Below are 18,866 nucleotides of genomic sequence, written 5' to 3' on the forward strand. Positions count from 1 at the left end.
CATGCTCTTATTCCCTGGACTCTGAAAACTTTGCTATGCAAAGTGTGGTCTGTGAACCAGCGCTACCAGCATAACCTGGAACTTGCTAGAAACGAAGAATCTCAGGCCTCACCTCAGACCCACTGAATCAGAATCTGCATTTTCATAAGATACCCCAGGTGATTTCTATGCCCAGGAGTTAGAAGCACTGTTGTAAACCCCTTTCTAGGGGCGCCTGGGTGGCTCAGTCAGTTAAGTGTCTGACTTTGGCTCAGGTCATGATCTCGCAGTTTGTGGGTTTGAGCCCCACGTCGGGTTCGGTGCTGACAGCTAGGAGCCTGGAGCCTGCTTTGGATTCTGTGTCTCCCTCTCTCTCTGCCCCTCCCCCCACTTGCACTGTCTCTGTCTCTCTCAAAAATAAATAAATAAAAGAAACCCTTTGCTACCAGTCAGACACAAAAGCTAATTAAGTCAGTACTAGATCTCATTTAATCCCAACAACAATCTGGGAGGTATCAGGAGGTCAGCATTGTTATCCCATTTTGCAGAGGAGGACGCTAAGGCTCTGAGGGTTAAGTATCTTGACCTGAAGCCACATATGCCTGATGTCAGCATGATGCCCTGGCCATCTCCCTCTGCCTGGAGTGTCTTCACTCCCTCTGTCCCCTTGAAATCTCATCCTTTAGACTCTATTCAAAATCCCCTCCTGCTGAGTGAAGCCACTCTTATCCACATCCCATTGGGCAGATTAATGATTCCTTCCCCCATAGTCCCTGCAGCTCGCGATGCACATACCTTTCTCTTGGCCCTAATTCATTCTGTTTTAAAGAACTATGTGCTAAGTGCATACTGCATGCCAGGCACATGGCGGGTGTTGAGTAAATGTCTGTGCCCAAAGCACTGCGGCTTGAGTTGATCAAAGTACTTTCGTCACACCTGTGCTATCCTCCTGGGCGTCCCTGTTCCTCCCACCTACGCCCCCCCCCCCCAGCTCCCCTATGCCCCTGGAGCACAGTCTGGCATCTCTTAGTGCCTCAAAATCACTAGGAAGCAAACTAAATGCTCTCCATTCTAAAGGTGAAATATGTTTAAAGATTAATTAAGAGTAGAATGCTGCCAGGAGCCAGGCCTGGGCAATTCCTAAGGGTGCCAAGGTGATAGGCAGCTCACGGCCCAACACCACCAATCTTTGGGCTGACACCAGGTGGCACAATGACCAACTGTCACAACAGTGGCAGATATTTGAAAATCTAACCCTCATTTTCTCACACCATCAAAGGAAGGCCCAGAAATAGTAAGCAACCTCTTCAAATACCCAGGGGTTTAAAATCAGGTCCTCAGGAACCTTCTGTCATTTTGTAAGCAGAAAGGGCGAAGGTGGCTGAGATGTAGGGCAAAGATCTCTGAGACACAGAGAACCCAATAGTCCCCATGCACTGCCTCTCCTTTTCTGGGAGGCCTGGTAAACCCCGTGCTTCAAGGCCTCAATTTCCTCAGCTGTAAAATGAGGGGGTTGGACTAGTTTCTAATGCTTCTTCCAGTTCTGAGATGCTGTGCTATAAAATGGGAGAAATGTGAACCTTTGGTTGCTATGATCTGAAAATATTTTGAATGTGGAGAATCAAATTGTACAGCAGTGCATGAACAAAATAATATGTTAATGACTAAGAAGATTGTATTTAATCCAATGGGAAACAGCAGAGCAGCCCGCTGCTGGTGATGTGTGTGTGCGCGTGCGCGTGCGCGCGGCTTTTTTCCTTGAGCTCAAACATGTACTTTGAAATCACTAATACAGTAATCAGGCCTCTGGCAGCCTGTCTTGCCCAAACACACACACACACACACACACACACACACACACGCACACACATCACTTCAAATTAAAATGGGGGGAAATTAGATCGCTGCTGCTTACATCCTTGCAGTATTTGGATTTTTTTTTTAAGAATTTTTTATCGTGGTGAAGGTGCTGTATTGAGAGCTTCTGGAGCCCTCTGATCTCAGAACTGGGACATGTATGTGCGTCGGGAGCTGGGGGTTTTATTAGCATTTTGCTTTTGCACACCGACTGCCCCCCTCAGCCGTCACCATCCCGTCTGGCTGCAGGGCCCCCAGACCCTCAACGAGGGGAGTGGTCAGATCCACCGCCCCAGAGGCACCCCGGCCAAAGCACGTGCTCGCGGCCATAACCGCGGGGAAAATGAACGCGCGCCGCCTGCTACGTGTCCGGCCGGGCGAGGCGGCGGGAAGGGTTAGATCGCCACCGAAGGGTCGGGGCCAGGAGGCAGAAGCGGGCCAGAGGCCTCACGTGCGTCTAACTAGCACACACACCACCCCCACCCCCCACCCCACCCGCCGCCCGCCCCTGCAGGTCCCTGCCCACCCTGGAGCCCCGGACCCGGGTCGGGCCCAGCAGGCCTAGGCCCCGCCGCTTCCCCTGGGAACCCCCCAGGCCACCAGCCGGGCTAGCTGGCCCGCTGGCGGAGGGCGCGGCCGCCCCTCCCCACCCGACGGCCGCGCCCGCGCCCCGGCCCGCGCGGATTGGCCGACCTCGCGGCCAGGTGAGGCAGCCCCGCCCCTCGGCTCCAGGTGCGGCGGTGGGACCGGGGCCGCGGCCCGGGCCGGGACGGGCGGCCGAGGCGCCATGGCCGAGTCCCAGCTGAGCTGCCTGGACGAGGCGCACGTGAACGAGAGGGTGACCGAGGCGCAGGCCGCCTTCTACTACTGCGAGCGGCGGCGGGCCGCGCTGGAGGCGCTGCTGGGCGGCGGCGAGCAGGCCTACCGCGAGCGGGTCAAGAAGGAGCGGCTTCGGGACTTCCTCTCCAGCCAGGAGCGCCAGGCCCTCCGCGCCGCCTGGAGCCCCTACGAGGATGCCGCCGCCGCCGCCGCCGCCGCCGCCGCCGCCGCTCGGGGCAAGAGCAAGGCCAAGGCCAAGGCCCCGGCCCCGGCCCCGGCCCAGGCCTCTGCGGAGCCCGGAGAGTCCCTCGCCTACTGGCCCGACCTCTCCGACACCGAGGTGCCCCCGCTGGACCTGGGCTGGACCGACACCCGCGTCTACCGTGGCGTGAACCGCGTCACCCTCTTTACCCACCCCCCCAAGGAGGAGAAGGCGCCCCACCTCAAGGAGGTGGTCAGGCAGATGATCCAACAGGCACAGAAGGTAGGCCGCGCCCCCGCCCCCACCAAGTGCAGCCCCTTGGACCAGGCCCAATATCAGAGGCAGGGCCTGGGGCAGGACTTCCTGACCACCCCCAGGAAAATGGGCCCAGAACCTTCCCTTAAGTCAGGGGGACTGGTGAGGCCTCTAGAGAAGATGGATGTGAACCTTGGTGAACTACAAGGCACTGGACAGTGGTTTGTCATCATTATTGCAGTGTTCAGAGGGCTGGCTTTCCTCTGCCCTGTGCTTCTACTTCCCTGTCAGGTTCCTCTCTGTAGAGAAGGGTGGGGGCTGTAGGGTTTTGTGGGAAAGTGGGCCACTCCAAAGTCTTGACAATAACCCATGTGAGGCCCTGGGATTTACAAAACATATCTTAGGCCATTTTTTCATTTGGTCTTCAGTCATCCGGAGGAACTGGGCAGTGAGACTTGTACACCCCTACCCCAGCCATGCTGCTCTTAGGAGGCCCCCCAGAGTCAACAGGGACCTGGCATTCACACCCCCTGGGGACCAGTACTAGAAGTCAAGCAGCCAGGAATGAATGAAGACATGTATTTCGAGCACCTGCTCTGTGCCTGGCTCTGTGCTGGACACTTTGACTGGACTCAACGGCTGAGGGTGGGGGGAAGCTCTCACTTATTGTGGCTACTCTGCTTGGGGGTTGAAAGGAGGGGATGTTCAGAATGGCCGGTTGGAATACTGATGGGCCAGTAGGTTGTGGGGCAGGGAGAAAAGTTTAATCTTTACTCTGTGCCCTTGGGTAGGGGCACCTGGTTGGGTTTTTAGATAAAATATAAAATATAGGACATCCCATTAAATTTGAATTTCAGATAAACAACAAATAATTTTTAGTATTAATATGCCTCAAATATCGCATGGGGCATATTGATATTAAAATGTTATTTGTTTATCTGAAATTCGAATTTAATGTGGCATTCTGTATTTTTATTTGCTATATCTGACCCCCCCCCCCCCCCACACACACACACACAGAGATTTGTTAAGAAACACCAGCAGCTTAGGGGTGCTTGGGCGACTCAGTTGGTTAAGCATCCGGCTCTTAGTTTCAGCTCAGGTTATGATCTTACGGTTCGTGAGAGCCCCCACATCAGGCTCTGCAATGACTGTGTGGAGGCCTGCTTGGGATTCTCTTTTCCTCTCTCTGCCCCTCTTCCCTCTCAAAAAGTAAATAAATATACATTAAAAAAAAAAAAAAACAAAACACAGCAGTCTTTAGTGCCCAATTCAGAATATACAACAGGAGTGACTTGGGTTCACCATTCTCATTTAACTCAATGGATGTGGTTGGAGTCCTGTTACCTCTGGAGGCTGAAGTGGCCTGGCAGGGAAGACTAATCTAGAAAGACCAGTCCCGGCGCTTCTCTTCCAGGAAGGGGGATGCTTCCTGGAAGAAGGAAGGAAGGGTTAACTTTCCCATACTCCCTAAGAAATTCCTCCCTATCCGCCTGAGCTTTCTTTGTATGTTGCATTCTGCAAAAGAGAAAAGCCAGTTTGAGAAGAGGAGAAAGGACCAGAATGGCAGTGCTATGCAGCAGGCTGCAGCTGGAGTAAGGGGTCAGGTGTCATGATGGGATGCTAAAAGCCTTGATTTGTTAGCGCTTGATATGGGCCAGCCCCTCTGCTACTAATTTGCTTTCATTTTCTCGTTTGCTTTTCACAACAACTAGGTGAGATGGGTATTTTCCTTATTTTTTATTTTTTTATTTTTATTTTTTGGTTCAGAGCAGTATTTGCCAAAGGCCACACAGCTAGTAAGTGGCTGCCCCAGGATTTGAAAGCCAAAGTCCTTGCTCTTAACCACTGTGCTACTCTGCCCTGCTGTCTGATGGCATTGCAGCAGGATTAAACCAAGCAGCTTGAATGGAGCTAGCCCCGTCACAACCTGGGGGTGTGTGCCCTGTTACCAAAGGGAGAGACAGGACACCTGCCCACTGGGGCTGCTGGTCCCATTGGGATGTCAGGAGTCTCCTGTGTAATGCAATGTTCTTAGCTCTTTAAATATTTAACAACAGAAACTTTAACAATTGTGAACGCATCCAATATGTACATATTTACTAGTCGCTATTTCCTGAGTGCCCTGTGTGCCAAGCACTAGCCATAGAAGGATTTAAGCTGTGGTGTTTGCCCTCCAAGAGTTAACTTAAATGCTGAGGGATGTGCTGGAAGAAAAAAGCGTTTTTGAGCCTGATGTGCCTAATCTAGGAGGGCTTCCTGAAGGAGGTGAATTGCAGAGTTGAAAAGGGGAAAGAGAAGGACACTGGAATGGGCAATTTCTCCGTTAAGGAATTTAGGAGCAGGAATGAGAGATTTTTCCTTCAAAAGAGAAAGCAGCTCTGGCAGGAGGAAAGGGCTACCCTGGTGGGAGCTAAGTACTGTGTAGGGCCTGGGCCGAGGATCTGAGTCCAAAGCAGGTGACCAACCCCCTGGAAGAGGCAGCTTCTGACCCTGCCTGTGTCCACCCAACTCCCAGGCCTTCTGGACCCCACGTATTCACTGTCGCCCACGTCTGTGCAGCACCTTCTTCTCAAAGACCACGTGAAATAGGCAGGCCAGAGAGGTTGGCCTGTTTCACAGGTGAGGAAACTGGGGCACAGAGGAGGAAAGGGGCTTGCCCAAAGGCCATGTTGTTGGTTATGGAAAGACCCAGATCCCTGGCTTCTGCTCTACAGGCTACACCCTCTGACCCCTGTCTGCTTCACCCTCACCCCAGCTTGTTTGCACTAGATTCTTCCCCCTTCCTTTTCACCCTGAGGCAGGGAGTTTCCTTTGTCTCCAGGGAGAGTCAGCCTGCTGTGAGGCCAGAAGGGACAGCCAGAGATGATTAGATGAGGGCGACTATGGAGGGGATGCACGTCCAACTGTGTCCCAGACGCTTTCCTATTTTATCTCATTTAATCTTCAGAATAACCTCATGAGATGCTGTCATTTTTACTCCTGAATGACAAACGGGAGTGGCCGGGACATGCCCGCAGCCGAAGACCAGTGAGGGTTTCAAACCTGGGCCTCAGAGATATGGAGAAAGGAGCCTAACTAGGGGACACTTTGAAAATCTGATGGGAGGTGGGGCGGGGGGGGGGGGGTGGGGGGAGGCAGAGGCAGTGAGGACACAGCCCAGTGGGTGGAGGTGTGGCCCGGGAAACTGGGAGGACCGCCTTGGAAGCAGCAAATTACCTGCTCTCTAGGCCTCTGTGGATGGAAGAAGGCCCTTGGGGCTGTGCTAGATAGCTGGCATTCAAACATTTGGCCCTGTTTACCTTTGGGGTGGGGTTTTGTTCCCTGCTGTTCCTTCCCCCTTGAGTGATCTGCTTGTTTTAGTGCCACTGAACGATGGACTTTGCTTAAACTACAGGCTGAAAAGCTGCCTTCAGGGACTGAGAAATGAGTCCCTAGCCTGTCCCATGGTGCAGAGATGCCCAGGGGAGATGGCTACTGTGTGGACTGCTTCGATCATCTCATCGTAACTGCAGAGAGCTGAGGGGAGGGGGGCGGGGCACGGTCGACTTCGAGCAAGACCACGTGTGGACCGGGAAACTTTTGCTTCTTATCTACAAGGGCAAAGTGAGAGGACCAAGCAGGTGCAGTTTGGATGGGCTAGTGATTTGGGAGGAGAGTGTTCATCCGGTCATGGGACAGATATCTCCAGGTCACTGTGTGCTAAGCACTTTAGTAGAAAACAGACACATAAAACGCACCCCTGCTCTTAAGTAGCCTAATGGTCCACTAAACCATCATTAGAGTATACAGTTGGATGAGTGCCTGACAGCGGGCGTGGCAGCAGGGGCAGAAACCCAGGCCCGGGTTAGGGAAGGGCCTTTGATGCCGGGGCCTGGCTACAAGCGTGTCTGAACGCAACAGGAAGGCTGAGGTTGTACCTGCACACACCCATCTTTGCACCCAGGCTCCCACGTGCCCGGTGGTGTCCATTTTTGAGGCTGCTGGGTGGGTTTAGAGAGATTGCCTATGCTTCAGGAATAGAAAACTTACTGGCCCCCCCAATCTCCAGGACTGACCCTTGGCCCTGCACTCCTGGGCCCCGCATCCAAATGCATTTCACTGCCCACCACAACCTTTGAACCTCAATCATCATGTGAGGCAGAATATTATCTTCATTTCTCAAATGAGGCCTCTGAGGTCCAGAAGGGTGAGAGGACTTATCTTTAGACCAAGGACAAGGAGATTATACAGCCTCCCCAGGTACCTGGTCAGGGAAGATGACAAACACAGCCCAAGAGAGGGAGGCTGGTGGCCTAGGCAGCTTTGATTAACCAGCAACTCTTCATTCCTGTCACAGTAAGAGGACCAGACCTGCCTGGTTGGTGGGGGACAGAGGGGCGTGAGCCACAGGCCTGACCTTACCCTCCCCTGCCTGCTGACAGCTCTGTCCCCTTTCCCCCAGGGCCCGGCCCAGGCGCCACCCCTTTCTTGGCACTTTTTCAAATTTTCAATCCAGAAGTGACCTTTTTGTTCTCAGACGTGGCTCCTTGTTTGTCCCGCCTGTGTGTCTGGCACACGGCTCGCTTTGGGAGAGCCCATTTTATCCCTGGGGGCCCAGAGCTTTGGAAGAGCCAAGAGTCCACCTTCCTCCTCTTGGTCTGCCTCGCTGGGCCTCAGCAGTCACAGAGGGCCAGTGATGTGTATGAGTGGCTGGCCACCCATTTCTCTCCATCCCTCCAGCAAAGCAAGTGTCTAGAGAAGTCCCCTGCTGAACTGCACGTTACCCAGGGGATTCCTTTAATCCCCATTGTCATAAACTGTCTGGCAGCAGAGAAAAGAATGCTCTAAACTGGGGGGAGGGGCAGAGGGATTTGGGAGAAGGCACCAGAGCAGGAGATGTCTGGTTTGCCAGGTCAGCAGCTTGGTTAGAGGTCTGGGCAGCTGATGGGGGTGAACAGCTGGGAACACATGACCTGGGGGTGTGGCAAAGTCTTGGGGTCTCTGGCTCGTGGTGCCAGGAGCCTCGCCTTTGCAGGTGGCAGCCTGTGCCACTGGGTAGAGCCCACTGTTGGCCACTGTTCCCCTATTGGCCTCAGCCGGTGCCTCCCTCATTCAAGTTCATCAGGTAGATAGTACTGAGCACTGTCTCTGTACCAGGCCCCATGCTTGGCATTGGGATATAGACGTGAAGCAGATGCAAAAACAAAAAGAAAGAAGTCTGCCCCCCCCCCCCCCCCCACCGACCCTTCTTCCTTACACATAACCATTCCACACGGGCTTTCTTTCAGAGCCCCGGGAAGCTCCTTGTCCCACCGAGGCTGGTGGATAATGGTGCAGCTGCCGCTCCAGGGGCTGGCTGAGCGCTTCACAGCCTTTCCGGGATCTTGCCCCAGCCTGTCCCGACATCCCCGCCAAGCCCTGAGCTCTTTGACCATTGGATTCTGAATGGATTCTGAATGTCTCTCCTTTATGCTCAGTCACTGATCCCGGGAGCCAGAATTTCTGAGCAGTGGAGACCCAGCTTCATGTCAGGGTCAAGGACAGGCTCCTAAGTTGAAAGGTCTTGGTTTCTCTCCAGATCTGGCCAATTACTGGCTGTGTCCGTTGGGTAAAGCACTTCTTGCTCTGGGGCTCCTGACCTGCAAAATGGGAGGATAATGCCTAGATTTCTGGTTAGTTTTGAAAAACAAGAAATTTGTGTGAAAGCTAAGGATACCAATTAAGTATTCCACAAAGGTCAATTGTTCTGGAAAGTAACTGCTGCCTTCTCTGTCTTCTCACAGAGCAAGGGAGGGACTTGTGGCCGAATTTCCTCCCTGGAAGTGGGGATGCCGCAGCCAGCAGATGAGTTAGGGGAGTTAGGAGTCACCTCTCATTGTTGGGGTTGGGCATCCTGTGCAGGTGTACTTCCCGTTTTCCTCCTTAGAGTGAGAGAGGACCGGCTTCCCACTGTCCCCCAGCCCCCTGCATTTACCTGTTGGCTTTGATTTGGTAGCAGCTGTTTGTGGGGCTGTGGCATCTGAGTCCTCAGCCAAAGATCTTCTCTAGGATCTGCCATGGCCAGAGACAGGACAGGATGGTGCAGAGGTGCCCTGGTTCCTATACGGGGGATCCCCGAGGGTGTTCCCCTCACACTGTCATCCAGAAGGGCTGGCTGGCTGTGAGACCCAGCCCAAGGAGCCTGAGGGCAGTCTGGAAATATTCCTCAGAACTAAAGCTTTCCTAGGTGGGCAGTAGGGCACAGGGGGACAGACCATGTTTCTCTCTTTGGAGGAGAAGGAGTCCTAGGCTTGGTTCCTCTGAAATCTGACACTTTGTGTCCCTGAACCTCTGAGGACGGGTGTTTCCCAGGGAGCTCAAAGGTCGAAGATGGGGCCTCAGTAAAGGGGTGCCTTCTTCATGACCTTCTCTTGGTCTTGTGGGGAACAGATCCAGGTTTATCAGGCTCAGTCTCAGGAGACCAGGCCACAGCCAAGGGTAGGAGTACCCAGTTGGGATCCAGGAGCCAGAGTGTCCTCATTCTTGCCCAAGTTGTCTGTGTCCTTGCCCACTAGGTGACCTTGGGCACATCATTTGACCTTGCTGGGCTTCTGTCTCTGCATCTCTGAGTGGGGATAATTCTTGCCTTCTAACTTTCACAAGATTGCTCTGAGACTCTAAAGCAAGACTATGAGACAGCGCTTTGAAAAAGATGAGTAATGTATGCAGATAAAAGGGATTACTATTAAGAGGGGCTAACATTGTTGAAAGATAGGTGCTACGCTATTTCCTTTAATTAATCCACTCCTCAACACCTCACAAGGGAAGCGCTATCTTCCCAGAGGTGCAGGGAAAGTACAAGATCATAGAATTCATAAGAGGCTGACTGGGATTCCACCCAGGTTTGAGTTCAAGACTTGTGTCCTTCTGCTACAGATGCCATTACCCTTGGGTACTGCCCTCTGGGGTCACCTCTTCCCTCTAAAACTTTCAGAAGCAAAGTGTATTTGTTGCCAGCCAGGCTCTGGGAAGCTCACAGACTAGTTGAGCTCCGTAGAGACGGACAAGTACACAGCTGCTAGGTGCTCTGACCTATGCCGAGTGGGTGAGAAGGTTCTCTCCACTTGGAGATGTTGGGGCAGGCGTCACCTGGAAGCTGAGGGTAGGTAGCTTCCAGGGACCTAGATTGTCCTCTTTTTTGTTTGTTTGTTTGTTTGTTTGTTTGTTTTTTATATTCTTCCATTTCTTTAATTTAATTTTATATTTGTTTGTTTTTAAATCTATATCCAAGTTAGTTAGCATATAGAGCAATAATGATTTCAGGAGTAGATTCCAGTGATTCATCCCCTGTGTATAATGCCGAGCTCATCCCAAAAAGTGCCCTCCTTGGGGCGCCTGGGTGGCTCAGTTGGTTAAGCGGCAGACTTCGGCTCGGGTCATGATCTCACGGTCAGTGAGTTCAAGCCCCACATCGGGCTCTGTGCTGACAGCTCAACGCCTGCAGCCTGCTTCAGATTCTGTGTCTCCGTCTCTCTCTGCCCCTCCCCCACTCGGACTCTGTCTCTTAAAAAAAAATGAATAAAACATTAAAAAAAAAAAGTGCCCTCCTTGATGCCCCTTACCCATTTAGCCCATCCCCCCACCCATAACCCCTCCAGCAACCCTCAGTTTGTTCTCTGTATTTAAGAGTCTCTTATGTTTTGTCCTCCTCGTTTTTATGTTATTTTTGCTTCCCTTCCCTTATGTTCATCTGTTTTGTATCTTAAATTCCTCATATGAATGAAGGCCTATGATTTTTGCCTCTCTAATTTTGCTTAGCATAATACCCTCTAGTTTCATCCATGTGGTTGCAAATGGCAAGATTTCATTCTTTTTGATTGCCGAGTAATACTCCATTGTCCTATATTGTCCTCTTAATGGCCCCCTGGGACTTGTGACCTCACTGACAAGCTGAGACCTTGATGGGGTTCCCAGCCAGCACCCCTAAGTCCTTCCACACTCTCACCCCTAGCGTGCTGCCTCACCTTGGCTGGTGGCCAGGTCCACCTCCCTTTTCTCAGAGTGTACAAGGCAGAGCCTGTTCTTGGGCAGGATTCCAATCTGGGGGGGCAGGTGGGGAGCAGGGCAGAGAGCAATCGAGCGGGGTGGGTCCTGGCTGATTGCCTGCCTGTGCTCCTGGCGGTGTCCTGAGCAACCCCCACCTCTCTGAGTCACTCTAGCGATCCCTGCTAGATCCCTCCCCCACCGCACCTCGCCTCCCAGGTGCTATGACCAGTCAGCTTTAGCCGGCTTTTCCTTCTCTGAAATCCGTGGAGTCTGTGGACTTGCTAATGATCCCAGAATCTGAGCCCTGGAATAAAGCCTATGGCTTTTCTAATTATTAGTCTCTCTGGCCCAAGTTTCCAATTATCTGGAAGCTCTTCCTGGCACTGCCTGTATGGTGGTCATCACTCTGTTGGGCCCCTCAAAGTACTGCCTGGGCATGTGGGAGGCTCCAGATAAATATTCTTTTTGTTCTCTTTTCTAGCAGTGAGTCAGCAGATGCTTGGGGAGGTGGCAGGGATCAGGGTGCTTTACCTTTTGGTGGGTCTCTGAGGACAGACTATGAGTGTTCTTGACTCCCTTTTGCACACATTTGTTCATTCAATATGTTTTACTGGGGACCTACTACATGCCAGGTTCAAGAAATATACAGTGGAATAAAACGTGGACGCTGACCTTAAGTCTAATGGAGCTAAAAAGACAAACTGTAGGGCATTTGGGGGAGGGGTCGATAGCTGTCATTTGGGCACTTAAATGTCAGACATGCAGTGCCAGCTCTGTTAGAATATATTATTTCATTTAGTTTTCACAACAAGCCCGCAACTTTCCATTTTACAGATGAGGAAACTGAGGCTCAGAGAGGATAAGGTCACACCGCTGGTAGCTAGCGGAGCTGGATGGAACCGAGTCTGATTCCCAGGGAGCTGCAGGGGAGCAGAGGCCTCCCAGGAACTGACGGCCAAAGCAGCCAGTCTGGGAGGGCGGACAGGCCAAGGGTGGGGTCGTGCAAGGCCGGAGGCCAGGGAATGCATGGATTCACTTCATTCCCTGCACCCCAACGCCCTCCAGACAGCACTCCCCAACGCACCCCTCCCTGCACTCTCCGTGTGCCTCTCTGGGGAAGCCCTCCCAGGTAGCATCACCTGGCAGTGGCCACAAAGTTATCCTTTCTGCTGCTCAGAACCTCCCGGGTAAACTGCCAGTTCCGGTTGCCTTGCCTTCTTGGATCGATCAAGAAATACCTTGGGGCGCCTGGGTGGCGCAGTCGGTTAAGCGTCCGACTTCAGCCAGGTCACGATCTCGCGGTCCGTGAGTTCGAGCCCCGCGTCAGGCTCTGGGCTGATGGCTCGGAGCCTGGAGCCTGTTTCCGATTCTGTGTCTCCCTCTCTCTCTGACCCTCCCCCGTTCATGCTCTGTCTCTCTCTGTCCCAAAAATAAATTAAAAACGTTGAAAAAAAAAATAAAAGAAAAGAAATACCTCAACAGGTACTTTCCAGTCCTGCCTGGCTCCACCCACATATTGTCTAGCACTCAGAGCTCCAGACCAGCAACCCAGGCCAGCAGCCGATCCTAAAAATCATCTGTATATCTTCACCGGAATTTTTTTTTTTTTTTAGCAGCTGATTTATCTTCCTAATTATGTTTAGCTTTAAGCTAATGTTAAAACGAGCTTGTATTAGATAATTTTCACTAATTAACACCAACTTAATGCAGGGAAGTCATCCCAGAAGCCCGCCACGGGGCACGGAAAAGCTGGCCTAGGATCTTAAGAAGAATTGCTATGCTTACTCCCTAGCGGGTCACATATGGTTCTTCACGGCTGAATTAGTTGACCTTGCTCACGTGGGTACAGTCTTTTCTCTGTCTCTGGAGAGCCGGCCTGGGTCTCCTTTGTATTGTCCCCTTCATCAACTTAGTTTGGGGTATGGGTGTTGAGAGGGAGACGGTCTCATAGGGTCACATCGACGGGGAATGAGTCCCAGTGGCACAAGCAGGGAGACCTGACCTGCGGGGTCGGGAGCAGAGCCTGGCACAGAGGCCAGGCGGTCTGGGAGAGGAGGCAGCCTGGCCCGGTGGAATTGGGCTCCTGCGGCTGCCAGTGCATCCAGGGAGCCTGGTGCTAATGACGACTAATTAGTGAGCTTGAAACAATGTAACATGGCTACAGACAGCTGGGAAGCTTCAGCTGACAAAGGGCACGTGCCCTGCTGGCGGAATGGGGGCAACTTGGCCTCCAGGCGGAGAACAGGGCCCCTTCTGGTCTTGGCTCTGCCCTCTTGGGAGGCCAGGGCTCTGGTCCAGACTGCTTCCTCAGCATCCCGAGGGGAGCCCCCTACTCCGGAGGTGTTGTTGAAACATTCAGTGTCAGGTCCTGGATTGGAAGGAATGACAGGTCTCTGCCCCCACCCCTCAGGTGCTCAGGACAGACACAGGCCTGAGCAGACAAGCATCTCGGGGAGGGCCAACACCGCCCGTCCTCGGGACTGAGGACAGGAAAGGATCCTGGGAGGGCCTCTGGGAAGAGTGAATTAGGGCCCTCAACAGCGAAAGGGCGTTCCGGTGGTGGCAGCATGAGTTAGGGCATGAGTTGGGGGGGGGGGGGTGGTTGCTGGTGCGGTTGGAGACCGTAGAGCATCTGGTGTGGTGGGAGTTTATTGTCAGGGGAGGGAGTGGGCTGGAAGCACGTGAGGGGTCTTCAGCTGGGCTAAAGGCTTAATTCTGTAGGCAGCCTGGGGCCAGCGTTTGAGCAGAGGAATGACGTGTTTCGGGTTGTGTTGTTGGGTCTGCCTGCCAGGAGGGAGAGGGACTGAGAGGGACTGAGTGAGCTGTATCCCATCAAGCTGACCCTGAGCACCTACCGTGTGCTCAGCGAGAAAGGGCAGGGCCTGGCCATCCGGGGGAATCTCTGCATTCCTGTGCTTCCTCAACAGGAACCGTGGGGTAGAATTCAGAGGTCTCGCTGCCAGTGTGGGATCCCTGACTCCAAAGTCTGCTTGTCCCCCTGCAATACACTCTTGGACCAGGGATTTAGCAGAATGAATCTGGAGCCCAGGGTGGGGCAGGGCGAGGCCAGGCAGTGTTCCTCTGTGCAGGCCTCCCCTGTTGGCTCTGCTCTCCTTTTACCCCAGGGAGCTCAACACAAAGCTTTCTTATTCAGTCGTTCACACCCTACGTGTGCTGAATTGGTGATAATTCCAAAGGAGCCTGTTGAAGCCTTGATGACAACAGTAAGTCTGGTGTACCCAGAGCGCTGAGAGCACCCCCCCCCCGCCATCCCCGAGGGAGTTTCTGTCCTGCCACGGCACGCTTGCAGGGCTGCGTTAGCCCCTATGACCGTGAGATTCCCGGGGACCACTTCCAGGTCCTCCCTACTCAGGCGGTTGTTGCTTACGGTGTTCCCGCTGGTCCGTGTGCAAGTACAGACACCCAGCACTGCTCGAGGAACAGTGCACTGTACAGACTCTTCACTTAATTGAGCTGCCCTTCCCCTCAATTAGCTCAAGTTCTGACCTTTCTGCAAGTGTAGTGTTGTCTAGGCTTTAATCACCACCCCAGGCTGGGCCTGCTGGGCATGGTATTGAGCAAAGGAAAAACATCTCCACCTTGATGTCTGAGCCTGCGGGCGGCTCCTGGCGGCCGGCTCCCTGGGAGCTCGGCCCCCGCCCCTCACTGGCTCTCTCCTCTGTCACCCCTCCTCTGAAGTGGTGGCCCCTTTGTTCAGGGTTCAGTCTCTGAGGAGAGAAAACGGCACCAGTATTTACCTACTGCTCACAACGGGCCAAGCGCCCAGCTCCTTGAGCCGCCCACATTATCTCACTAAAAACCCAGAACAACCCAGTGAAGGCATCACCTCCCCGTTTCAAAATGAGGAAACTGGTGCTTAGATGAAATGACTCGCTCAAGGCCATACAACCAGTAAGACTTTCTGCTTCCAGAGAGCAGATTCTCTTGCAAACAGCAGTCAGGCCATCCACCACCTGCGTTCAGATCCCCTGCAGGGGAAGGGTGTTGCTAAAATGTATTATTTAAGGACCCGCTGGATCTGAATCTCTGCGGATGGGGCCCTTGAACCTGCACATTCAACAGGCACATCCCCGTCCCTAACCCACCCCAGATGATCCTTTATACGCTGAAGTCTGACAACCACTGCCTTGTAGACCTTGGTCCCTCTGCGGAGATCAGAGGAGACTGCTGGCTCCCCGACCCAGCACTACCCTCCACGGGAAAGGGAAGGACTGCTCACTGTTCCCAAACTGACTCCCCTGGGCTGCCAGACAGGGCCAGCTGCTGCCCTCCCTATCCCAAGGAACCTTAGGGCTTTAGGTGTGGGAGTTAGCCCCCTTCACCCTATAGTGAGTTTAATGACCCCTCATAACCACGCAGCTTTTTGGTGGGATTTTGTGAGCATGACCTCATCTGAACCTCCCAGCAGCCCTGGGAGGTAAACATCGGGCCCCAGGCTCTCATGTAATCAGTGGGAACCTGAACGACCTCTGTGCCTTGGTGGGCTTCCTTCCTTCCTCCCTCCCCAGAAGGACATGACCTGCAGCAGGCACCCCTGCAACGAACAGGCCTGGCCTGTGCCCCTCCCTGCCCAGTGCCTACATCTCCATATCAGCAGAGCCTGGGGGGGGGGGGGGGGGTGGGCGGGAAGCAGTGAGGGAGAGAGTGGCATTGTCCCGCTCTACTGAAGCATCCTGGTTTTGTGTGACTGCAGGTGGCCTGGGGTCCCAGCCAGAGTAGATCCGTGCCCAGAGCTGCCCTGTCCCCATCACTTGGTGAGAGGGCCGGGGACAGCTTAGTGCTGTAGGGAAGCTCAGGACTGGGGTCAGGCCCAGGCTTTAGTCCCATCTCTGCCCAACAGAGTAAATTAACCTTGGAGCCAGGCTCTAACTGTAGAAGTTTCCTTCTACCTCTGAGATTCTTTGTGTCTGAAATGTCCTTCAGTGCAGGGACTAAGTACAGAGGTGCAGCCTGTGCCCGGCACGCAGGTACAACCGAGAGGCTTTGCAGGACTGACACGCAGCCCAGGCTCCACTTAGGGCCCTGCATCTCATTTACGCGGAGGACAGGCTCTCTTTTGTAATTTCCACGAAGGTGGCTGCTCTACGTGCTGGTTGCAGCCCTGCTTCCTGGCCTGATGTACTTGGTGCAGACTTCTACCCCTTGGTTGAGAACTGTCCTCACTTACAGACTGGCTGCTCCTTTAAGATCTTGGGTGGGTAGAACAGAGGCAAAGAGATCAGACCTTTGAGCTGTCGCTGAGGTGGCAGTCCTAGAAGGTTCCAACTTCTTTCCCCTTCTCTGCACCCCTGAGGAAGATCTTTTTTTTTAATATTTATTTTTTATTTATATTTATTTTGAGAGAGAGGGAGAGAGAGTACAGAGGAGGGGCAGAGGGAGAGGGAGACAGAGAATCCCAAGCAAGCTCTGCACTGATAGTGCAGAGCCTGACATGGGGCTTGAACTCATGAACCATGAGATCATGATCTGAGCTGAAACCAAGAGTCAGATGCTTAACTATCTGAGCCACCCAGGAGTCGCAGCCCTTGAGGAAGATCTTTAACTCTGCCTTCCAGCAAGATGATCTAACCAAGACTATTGCCCAGTATTATTTTTTTCCTCCACCCCAGTGCCTTGTGATTAATGAAATAAAAGAGATAACTATAAAGCTACATCTGCACCCCACAAGTACATTCAGATATTCATTCCACAAACACGGAGAACTGACTTGGTGTTGAGACGGCCCCCGAGGGTAGAGATTCTGAGGGAAATCAGATGGTCCCTGCCATCCAGGAGCCCACAGCCCAGTAAGGGACAGAGCCGGTCAGCAGATGTTACAACAAAGTGTCGGACCTCTGACTTGCCTGGAATCCAGTGTGGGCAGGAAGCAGGGAGTGGCAAGCATTGCTGGGTAGGGAGAAGTTCAAGAAATTCTTGCCTGAGCCTCGAAAGCTGCATAGGAGTTTCAAAGGGGTATGAAAGGAGTAGGAACAAAAGAACTCAAAACTGCCTGATACGTGTAAAGGTTCTCAAAAGAGAGTGGGGGGGGGGGGGGCGGTGAGGGAGATGCAACTTTGCCCCCCGGAGACACTTATCAGTGTCTACAGACATTTTTGGTTGTCGCCACTCTGAATGACACTACTACCACCATGCTGCCAAATATCCTGCCATGCACAGTACGGCCCCCACAACAAAGAAATATGGGCCCCAAAAGGTCAATAGCGACACTGTAGGGAAACCCTGTACTAGGGTAACTGTAAGGACAGAGGTGAGGTGGCCTAAGATGAGGCTGGAGCCGAAGAAAGGGGCCAATCATAAGGCCCTTCAAGTGCTGAGCTAAGGAGGATGGAGGGCTCTGGGACCCACTGGTTCATGAGGCCATTGTCTGGGGGAAATCCCTGCCCTGGAGAATGAATTGGAGCACAGAGACTCGTAGGAGAGACTGGTTAGGAAGCTGTTCCAGAAATTTGGCAGGAAACGAGGGGGCCTGAGTGGGAGCAGCAGTGCAGTGGGAACAGAAAGTAGTTGACCCGGAGCAGGTGCACGGAGCAGGTAGGACCTGCTGGACTTGGCGACCAACTGGATGTGGTCGGTGGGGAGGAGGAGGAGGCCAGTAGACTCGGGCTTCTGGCCAGGGTGACTCAAAGGATGTTGATTTTGGAAGTGCCCGTGGGGCAGGCTGGTGAGATCCACACCACACGGCTAGACTGGGTCATCCAAACACAGGAGGGGTCTTGAGAGGAGCTGCCTTGGAGTGCCTGGGGAAGGTCGGGTCCTTTTTGGAGTTTTATTATCTCACGGTAATTAGGGAATCCAGACAGAGCATCTGAAAAGCTGGCAGTTTAATTAAAGGCAAATGACAGAGGGAGATTCTGAGTCTCCCTAACCTTCCGTGATCCCCTGCCCCTACGCTGAGGCAGGATATCGGAGGAGGAGATGTTAAGCTAACCAAACACCTGATGAGCAGTATGCAGCCTCAGAGCCTCTTTGCCAGTGCCTGCAACAGCTTCTAAAAACTCCTGCCACCTCAGATTAACCTCTCTCTCTGGGTGCTGCACATCAGTGGGTAACCAGGGAAAGGACACTGGGAACCTGCTGGGGGCGGAGGTGACTTTTCTCTCCTGATGAAATCTGCCTCCCCGGGTTCTGAGCCTGTGACGTCCTTCTTTTAAAATCCCATTTTCCATCGGCACCCGGAGTCTCCAAGTTGGGTTTGGTGCGGAGGATCACGTGGCCCGTTAAACACCACGGCAGAGAGATTTGGGAGCTGGTGTTCCCGGGGTTGAAGCTGAATGTCAGGCAGTGCCCGCAGGGACCAAAGCGGAGGGTAATTATCACCTCTCCTCCACAATGAGATTGCAGGAGTCAGAGAGCAATTGATTTCTCTTCCCACTACAGATATTTCACTGTTTAATTGGTAGTGACACAGATGGCTGGCTCTCACCAGGGTGCTGCAGACCAAGCCTCCTGAAAGCGGCGGGGGGGGGGGGGGGGGGGGGGGAGGGGCCTCGGGAATGGTGGTCCGTTCACATCACAGCCTCCACTAGGTGGGGGTGGGTTGCCATGAGGGCTTCCAGCTCCCTGCTTGCTTTTGCAATTACGAAAGGAAAGCAAGAGTGTGAATATAGAAGCACCTTAGAGCCAGTCAAGCGCTGCCCAGCGATACATTGAGGGTTGCCTCTGAGCTGGACACTGTGCACAGCTTGGAAATGAGCAACGGCCTCCGGCCTCAGATGGCACTTGGGAC

General features: G+C 53.3%; 1 protein-coding gene across 1 annotated transcript in view; it reads left to right on the top strand.

Moving 5' to 3' along the window:
- The first annotated feature begins 2,552 nt into the window (after positions 1–2,552).
- The window catches only part of SACK1F (scaffolding CK1 anchoring protein F), a 33,195-nt gene continuing 16,881 nt past the window's right edge, over positions 2,553–18,866 (top strand). Inside the window, exon 1 of the mRNA XM_060656270.3 lies at positions 2,553–3,139. Within this exon, the coding sequence (XP_060512253.2) occupies positions 2,624–3,139 (516 nt within the window). The 5' untranslated portion in view covers positions 2,553–2,623. The remainder of the gene's footprint in view (positions 3,140–18,866) is intronic.

Source organism: Panthera onca, chromosome B4 (assembly GCF_046562875.1).
Source record: "Panthera onca isolate mPanOnc1 chromosome B4, mPanOnc1 haplotype 2, whole genome shotgun sequence".
In the NCBI taxonomy this organism is placed as follows: Eukaryota; Metazoa; Chordata; class Mammalia; order Carnivora; family Felidae; genus Panthera; species Panthera onca.